We start from the raw sequence: 9,149 nt of genomic DNA, 5'->3' as shown, positions 1-9,149 counted from the left end.
AAAAAAAAAAAGTCCGAAACCTGAAAGTCCCTGAATTATTGAAAACAGTTTCACCTAAGATCACACGGTATTCCAACCTTTCACCTGCCAGGTTTATATATAAAAAATAGCCCACATGTGATCTGGGGTATCTGCTATTTACCTAGAATGTTAAACTGATTTAAGTACTGATCAGAATTATTGAATTCCCCTGATGCATCCAGTGCTGCCAACCTTTCTATATAAGGGTATTATAGTAGAGTTCTGTAGAATGTGCTACATAATGGTACACGGACCATATATTTGATTGATGCCTCTGCATTTGCCTTTCTGCTTTCATTGATCTTTTCTCCAAACCTGGCCCTACCTCACAAAGCCCCTTTAGCAATGGTTATCTCCCAGCTTCTGCTCTTCTTTGGTTTCCATTAATCATGCAGAGCCAGCTGGCTTAATGAAGGTTTTTTTCATTCAGTTGTAACTTAAAACTATTAAAAACATCAGGTGCTTCAGAAACAGCAACTGTGACTATCTTGAGAGTCTTCCTTTTTGCTGGAAGTATGTATAATCTTCTATTTGACCTCTCCCTAAATGCCCTTAACTTTTCTAGTACTTTTTTTTTTTTTAATTGTTCCATCCTTTCACTCCGAGGACTATCTCAGATATTCCTAGTACCAGGTGGTGCTCAGTAAACAGAAGCAAGGAATTTAACTGCTATCTGCTAAAAAAAATATTGGAGGTGTTTTCAGCTGTCATACTTTCCAGCCTAGGGCACTTACTGAAATATAATTTTCAACCAGACAATTTCCTTTACTCTCTCTCCCTTACTCTATCATCTGCCCTCACACACTTCATTCCATATCCCCCCAAAGAAATGTGACACAAGCAGCAAAGTTATCCTTTTTCACTTTAAAGTCTTCCCAGCTATTATTCCTCCTCTGTCTGCAGGGCACTAGTTGTTATAATTAAGAAGAAAGCAGAGGAGAAACTATTACTGTTGTTTATTTTTATAATGTAAATCTTATATTTTTGCATTTGAGATCAGCACTCCATTGTGGTAGGCTTAAAAAAAACATATAGTAAAAGTCTGTCTCTATTGAAGAAATAAAAAAAAAAATTATATGAAATTCTTATTACTGTTATAATCACATTATGAATATAACAAAATCAAATCTTAGTGTTAGATTTGTTAAAAGTACACTTCACCTATCTGATGATATTCATACCAAAAGCATAGATATGGTATAGGATAAATAGCCCAGCTGACTCCCAGTCCTGTGTTTTAAGCCCTAAGTGGCTCTCCTCGTAGCCCCATCAGTGTCTCAAGGCACTTAGTTACCTTAAGAGCCATTTGTGGCTGTCTGCCCCTACAGCTATGCCTATGCCTTGAAGATGCCACTCAGCTGCGAGTTACTCCCTTGTATAGGTTTTGGCCATCTTAGCTTCAGCCTATAGGTTGCTCTAGGTATATGCTGGTAGCCTAAGCCTAGTGGTCCACTGGCTCTGGCCTGGCCTTTTCAGTCTCAGCTTTTTGTCAGCCCTGGGTTGCCTCTGTCCCCTTCTAGGCTCAGGCTCGAGCCTTCTCAGCTGTAGGCCACCTCATTTACCCACTCTGTCTCCCTGTTACGTAAGCATTTCCTCATTTTCAGGTATTTGACTTTGCTCCTTTGAAAATAAATTAATAATATTGTGTTTTCATGTGTATTTTTCTAGATTTAAAAAAAAAAAAAAAAAAGGACACTGGAAAACCCCCAAAGGAACAGATCATCCATCATGACATCACATTGAGTCAGTTGCATTGTTAGGGCCACCCTTCAGTGATTTTTTCCATGTTAAAACATGACAATCTACAGTTACGTTAAGTCCTAAGGAATTGTGACTTTTTTGCCAGACTGGAAATGGCTAAGTGAGACTGGGAAGCGAATGCAGTTGGATCAGATACTTGCTGATGACGACAAAAAATGTTTGGACTGAGGAACTTGGGTTCCATTCAGGGCTGTGCAGGAAAACACTGGACATATTCTTCCATCTTGTCCTTTTTTTCCAGTCCTATATTTTTCATTACTTCTAGCTCCACTTCTACCTTCTCACCTTAGTTGCATACTCCTAGCCAGCCCTACGTAGCCATTCCAAGTGTCTGGTCCTCAGGTTTCTCTTGCCAGGCTTCTTGCCCAGCCAGTCTCATTCTATATTGAGAACAAACAGTCAAACTTTGGCAAGGGTCTTATAATAAGAAATGTCAGGGAACCTTACCAGTAGGCAGAGCCAACAGCCCTGCCTATAATAAAGCTTTTCTGTAGGAAAGAAGGCAAATAAGTATGGGGGAGTCTTATATCAGTCTATATGCTGTTATGGGTAGCTTTGATAAAGAGCAAAGCAAGGCATGTTTGGTCATGCATCCCAAGCTGACCACTTTTATTTTGCTCCTGGCCTTAGCTAAGGACCCACTGTTCAGGGTCCTCATCTCTGCTGTAACTGAATTAAGTTGATAGGACCACCACCATACTGGGCTTGTAAGAGATGCAAAAGAAACAGAACTAAACATATAAACTGCCACTTAGCTTTTTCCTGTTTTCTTGCCTCTGGCTTGCTAGGCTTTTCCTGGGCTTCATTTGTAAGTGGCTCTTATCTTCCAGAGGCTTTGAGAGCCTGCAGCGTGGCCCATCTCTGGGGCTGCTTGACCTCAGCTCACCCCAGACTCCAGGCAGCCTTGCTTTCTGCAGGTGCAGCTGCCCCTAGAGACTGCTTTCAGCATCTTTTATTTCCCCCCAGGCTGGTTGGCATATCTGAGTTTCCTTCTGTCCCCACATCTGGGTTAGCTCCTTTGCTGGGAGGGGCTTGCTGCCTCTCCAAACCTGTGTTTTCAGTGTTTGGTGAGTCCCTTCAGCTCTGGAGTGGGTGTGGAAGAACGCTTTCAGGTTGTGGGGCCATTCGGGCTCTTGCACACCCATCCCTGCAAAGGCCAGGCCCTGTTACACAGTCTAAATATCCCCCTGAAGCTTTACACTGTGTACTAGAATAACTGTTTTGGTAAAATTCATAACACTAACTAAACTAGTTACAGCAGTACAACTCCTGAGTGTTGAACTGATCTTTGAGTGAGTGATGGGAAAATTTTGAAAGGCATGAAGATACCCCCCAGTCTTGTTGAAAGTTGCTAGTCATTGTTTCGTAACATCTATTGTCTCTGAAAAAATTTCCCACGAGTTTCAAATGTCAAGCTGATTCCTGAGTTTAATGGACAGTTTCCTCAGTTTATTGCACTGCGTTATGCTGACCTATATTAGCTAGCTGGAAGCTGGCTCCTGTCTTAAGTTATAATTTATTTTCATTAAATAGCTCTTCGTTTTTCTCTTGAGTCTAATGACTGAATATTCTTTGTCTTAAATGCTCTTCCTGGTCCTTTCATAACATTGCGACATTTCTTCAATAATGATTTTAGTAGGACTTATGTAAACACATAGTGGAGTACTTTACTAGTAGTTGGTTCAGTAGAAGGCAAGAAAAATAAACTGACTCCTAGACACAGACAGCTTCCTATAAATGTGCTTGGGGGCGGAGGGAGGGTTTTTTAATTAGAGTGTTTCTCAGAGAGCCACTCTAATTGAAATGCTGCAGCATTATGTGTATTAAGCCCCCATGCATTTAAAAATGGCCATGGGATGCTTTAATTTTTGTGCCAGTGAAGAGTTTGACTAATGTAAAAAAGCAAACAGCTTTCTGCTACAGCTAATTTAGGCTACGGTAAAAAAGTTTATGGAAGGATCTGTAATTATGCCTTGTGGCCCTTCCTCTAATCTAAGTCTGAAAAGCTACTTCTCAAAAATGGAAAAAAAAGATTATTCTTTTCTGTTTCCCTGGTATTAGACTGCTTTTGCATTTAAACACTGAAACGATATTAACCCCTGCTTTTGTTTTTTTTTTTTTGGGGGGGGGGGAGGGGGGTTAGGCCAAATGCTGTACATTGCAGATTTAGAAGAAAACTTTCTTGCAGAAATATTCCAGGCCATTTTGACTTTGTGCTGCTGTATGAAAAATACTTTAAGGTAGGGCTGTCCAACTGGTGGCCTACAAGCCACATATGTCCTATGAGGGTTTGACTTGTGGCTCCTGTTACACCCCATCTTTGCTGGGATTGCAGCAGCAGCTGGGGATCTCTGGTGCCCCCATCTCTTTCAGCTTCTGCTCCTTAACCTTGCTGCAGGGCATGTTGTGGCATATCAAAGCCTGTAGTGCATGGTACAGTGAAGAATCCTGGGTCTGGGAAATGGAGCAGGGAGCCAGGGCACTCTGTGTGCATCCTGCAACAGGGGAGTGGAGTGGGGAGAAGAGGGGTCCATGTTTGCAGTGCAGGGGGGGGGGGTAGGACCCTGCAGTCCTCACTAGTGAGGCTTGCATGGCATGCGGCCCCTGATAGTGCAGCCTGAGCTCCTACTGGCACCTCAGGGCATTTGTAGATGACACTTTAAAGCAGGTTTAAAGTGGGTTAAATGCCTACTGCACTGCTTTAATGGCACTGCTGTTTGCATATTTCAGCGGTGTGTTGTGTGTTAATTCCAGCCGCTGTAGCCCATCTGGAGGCGTAAGGTACCTGAAATGACTTTGGGATGCGGCAAATGACTTTGGAGTGCTGCAAACTAAAACACCTCTGAGCAGTTTTAGTTTCCTACCCTACAACTGCAGCGGGAAGCTCCGGGCTCTGTGTGGCTCAGAGGCAGCCCATGCCGGCAGCCTCCAGAGGAGGAAAAACAAACAAACAAACAAAAAAAGCAGTGAGCCTGACCTTTTTTCCTCCCCCCCCCCCGAGCTTGTCTGAGCTGTGTGGGGGCCCAATGCTTCCCTCTGCAGCTGCGGTGCCCCCCAGGACTGCCCACGCTGGGTGCCTGCAGGCGGGTGCTGCCTGTGTGCTGGGCGCCACTGAGGTGGAGAGAAGCACCAGCCCCCCACTGCAGCTCGGGGACTGCTCTGCCTGCCAGCAGTTCGCTCTCCTCTCCCCGCCACTGAAGAGGCAGGTGAGCATGCGGACATGGGTGTACGTGACACGGGGGGGGGGGGTTACTAGTTAAACCCCCGTATCATGTACAAATGCCCTCAGGTTTCAGTAAGGGACCTCAGGTTTCAGGGTGGGTCCAAAAGCATGCAATGAGGTTTATCTGCACTAAACTGATTGCAAAATTAAAAGCTATGTAACTGCAACTAGGATATTCTATGTAACTATGGAAAGCTAATTTTCATTTGGCACCTCATAGTCCTTTGTGGATGGATCTCAGTGAGGAATTGACTAGTCCAGGAGATTATATATAGTTCAAATGGGAATCTTGTCAGACTTTTAATGAAAACAGTTTTGTGTTAGTTCATAACTACAATGGGAATGTCAAAAGAAGCAATACCATGTTAATCAAGGTATGTGGAGGTTAGTTGTTATGCATTTTTTTTTTTTTTTATTGCTTGTGCTTAGTAATGTGGAGGTGTGGGTATTTGTGCTTTGAGGTGAAGCTTGCAAAAGCAGAAGTAACATTAGAAGGTACATTGAGATCTCCTAGGACAGTAGCTCTCAATCTTTTTTTGTACCAGGGTCCATTAGTAAACATCGATGCCCAGTCATGACCCAGTGCCCCTCACTTGCTGCCCCTTGCCCTCCAGGCCTCAGTCCCCCTGTGTGTGGGCAGAGTTGGCCCCAAGAAGCCCCTCGCAGGCTGGAACTCTGCCAGCCTGAAGGGAAAAGCCACAGTTTCCTAGGCATTTCTCCTTTAAAGAAGAATCCATTTTTAAAGTTTGTTCAGGACTCTTTTACATATTCTTGCAACTCACTTTTGTGTCACAACCCACAGGTTGGGAAACACTGTCCTAGGACCCACTTGTTACCACAAAGGTTCCAGAAGTGACGCACACATTTCTATTCTGCTGGCTACCTGTTCAGCTCCTCCTCCTGGCTCACCATTTCTACTTCAGAAGACATAATCCTTCATAATATACAATGCCTGTGAGAGTCTGGTGATATTCTCTTCTGGTTAACTTCTTCTCTGTTGCTTTTAAGGTGATTTACATCTCTTGGTACATACCATGTCCTTGCTCTTCCCTTGTTCAGAGAGAGCAAGATGCAGGGAAAGGTTATGTGGCTCCCATAACTGAAATCTTTACATTCTTAATTATCGTCATTTAAAATTTTAATTCTGGAAACATTGTTCAAAACTGGTGTCTCATTTACTTTAAAATACATTTCAGAAGGAAAATGTGATATTACATTTCAAATCTTTCTCCATTTTGCAGGAACAAATAAAACTGACATACTAAAATCCACTTTGAAAACGCATTGAAGTTTCTCCAGTGTGAAGTTGAACACATAAAGAACCTTTGTTGTGCATCCGAATATAAGATCTGAAGCAAAAATGTCCTGTATAGATCCTTATCAGTACATTATGGTAAGTCCATTCGACTTTCACATGTGAATTGTGTTGTGCAGCAAATTCTGTGAGCACGTAGTGTTAATTTCATCATAGAACTTGAGGGACACAATATAAAAAAAGGAAAATTGGATCTAAATAAAAATAGATTTGGAAACATTTTCTTTTTAATGAAATTTCATAGATATTATGAATGTTTCAAAATACCTAATTTGATCATTTATGAGACGAGGCTTTGACAAATGTTACTCTTAGCTAGTAATAGTACAATGATCATAATTTCAGTGACTATAGGAGCCAAGACTTATAATACTATTTCATTATATTGATTTATCATAAATTGGTTCTCAGAGGCTGAGTACAGACGTTCAAGGAGGTTAGGGGGAGGTTAGGTTGAATTAAATGTGGTCACCTGATCTCAGATGAGTAGAGAGGGGTCTAGCAGGAGGGTGTTAGGGTGATTGGGGGGGCAAATAAGCTCTGGAGGTGAATGGGGGGGTCTGTGGGGGAATCATAGGGGTAAGCAGTGTCTATGGGAGGTTGGGGGAATTAGCAGTTCTGTGGGGGGGAGGGATCGGAATCGGGGAGGGGGGCAGCATCCATGGGGGAATCGGGGAGATTGGGAGTCTTCAGAAGGAATCGGGTTCCGGGGGGAGCAGAGTCTGTGGAAGGTATTGGGGGGACTAAAGGAGTCTGTGGGAGGGATCAGGGGGACAGGCAACATCTGTGGGAGTGATTGGAGGGCAGGTGGGATTCAGGAGGGTTTGTTGGGATCGGGGGGCTTACAGGGTCCATGGAGAGTTTGAGGGGATGTAGGCACTTTTTCCCTCACCCCCTATGAACCCTGACCTCCCCATCCCCAGATGAACAACCATGTCCCTGGTGAACCTACTCTGACCATCCCTCCCACCAGGACTTACTTCCTGGGCTCCCAGCATTGGTGAATGCTGATAAAACTGGCACCAGGTGTAGCTTGCGGGATGAATAGTTTGCTAGGTTTTGGGTGGGGAGGGAGAGGAAACCAGCTGGTCCACGGGAAGGGGTTGTCTGTCTGGGTGTGGGGAAGAGGGCTAAAAGTAGCCCAATGTGTCAGGAGGGTGGGTAGGAAAAGTACAGCCCTGGGCCTGGGCCCAGCTGTGGGCTGCACTGGGAACTGTACAAGTTCAGGACAGTTAGTTTGGTCTAAAAAGGGCCTACCCCATCTAAGTTAGACAGCCTCAGAAGTAGGGTTAACTTAGATTGGCTGGGTCATTTTTAGACTGATCTAACCATTCTGGAACTTCTGTACAGTTCACACTTAATTTGACCTAATTAGGGATCTAAATGCGAGGTCTTCATCTCCGTCGACAAAGTTAGATTGGGTAGCCATTTTTAAGACATTTTAACCTCCCTGAATGTTTGTATGTGCCCACATAGCACAGCAAGCAGAAGAGTTAGCCAGTTGTCTACAAAGACAACTTGTCATGTATTTAACTTTTTTCTCTTTCTATGCAGCTCTATTATTAACAAGTGTGTCAGTCCTCCCTGCCCCCACCCCATCATTACTTTGAATAGAGTAAAAAGTAATGAAATTTTAGAGTTGGTTGAAGTAATTTATTTAACCTTTCCAAGATATTAGCTTACAAACTTAGTGTATATAGGATCCTTTACATGCCATCTAAAACTTTCTGTTGTAAACAATGGGGTCACATTTCCCATCTGAACTGGAATCAAGGTACGTACATATCAAATACTTTTCATAACTTTGTCTAGAAATCTATGTCAGCACAAAAATGTGTGTAGAGAAGTAATTATCAATACACTTGTCACACCAATGAATATTTAAACTTCTAAAAATACAGCTTTGGCTTCCTTGAAGTGATCTCTTATCAACTTTGTGGCTTCCCCCCAACATAGTCACATCCTTTAAATAAGTCTGCAACCAACAGATATCAAGTGTTTTACTTACCCTGGTTTTTAACTTTGTGCCAGCTCTTTTGAAGCCTGTCCTAGATTGTTTGGCAGTATTCTTTAACATACTGTTTAGAATGGCTATTTTAATTAATGTCATAGTTTCTAGGCTTTCTAACATGCAGATTCACTGTTGCCCTTTCTCGGATAGAATGGGAGACCTACTCACAATGGGAGACCCGGTCACAACATGACACACCCAATTTTAAGCATGTAGAAATTCATGGAGATTAAAAGAATTACTGAAATATCTAAAATTTGGCACAGACTTAAATACCTCATTGAATCAGAGCATTAGATTATATTTCTTTTAGTCACTCAGAGATGTCTGATATGAAATGTCTCAAGGTACCAATTTGTAATGTAAGGGGAAACTGCAGACAGAAAAACATCATGTAGCTATAAACTTATTGTCAGTACTGAACTACAGTTAAAGGGATATTAAGCAGTTTCACGAACATTTTAAAATGTTTAGAATTAAATTTTGAAAATGCATATGCTTTTTTCTTTTTTTTTGTGGAAGGGTAATGCAAATAAAGAGAGAAATTGATTGGAATAGTAAGTTTACAGTGATGACATTGTTTATATTGAAAGTTCTGTTGAGTGCACAGCATAAATCAGTATTTCCCCCCTATAATCTTGTACAGCTATACTGAACTTAGGTGTTGCTAATTCAGATGATAAGTACAATATTTTTATTCTGAAATATCAATATTCTAAGGTTGACAGTATCCCATAGTTTCTAGGGTTGGAAAGGACCTGAGTAGATCATCTAGTCCGACCCCCTGCCATGGCAGGAAAGAGTACTGGGGTCAAACG

The 9,149-nt window shown here is 42.4% G+C and overlaps 1 protein-coding gene across 2 annotated transcripts in view; it reads left to right on the top strand.

Annotated features, from left to right (window-relative positions):
- PLA2G4A (phospholipase A2 group IVA) overlaps positions 1 to 9,149 on the top strand; it is a 111,116-nt gene that overhangs the window by 14,553 nt on the left and 87,414 nt on the right. Inside the window, exons 1-2 of one of the 2 annotated variants that reach the window (XM_019530990.1) lie at positions 5,876 to 6,013; positions 6,247 to 6,398. In XM_019530990.1, the coding sequence (XP_019386535.1) occupies positions 6,366 to 6,398 (33 nt within the window). In that variant the 5' untranslated portion in view covers positions 5,876 to 6,013; positions 6,247 to 6,365. Of the gene's footprint in view, positions 1 to 5,875; positions 6,014 to 6,246; positions 6,399 to 9,149 lie in introns of those variants that run through there. The other variant, XM_019530989.1, reaches the window with a different exon arrangement.

This window comes from Crocodylus porosus, unplaced genomic scaffold (genome assembly GCF_001723895.1).
Source record: "Crocodylus porosus isolate Cpor-Errol unplaced genomic scaffold, CroPor_comp1, whole genome shotgun sequence".
Lineage (NCBI taxonomy): Eukaryota > Metazoa > Chordata > Crocodylia > Crocodylidae > Crocodylus > Crocodylus porosus.
This window is presented reverse-complemented; position numbering and strand designations above follow the sequence as displayed.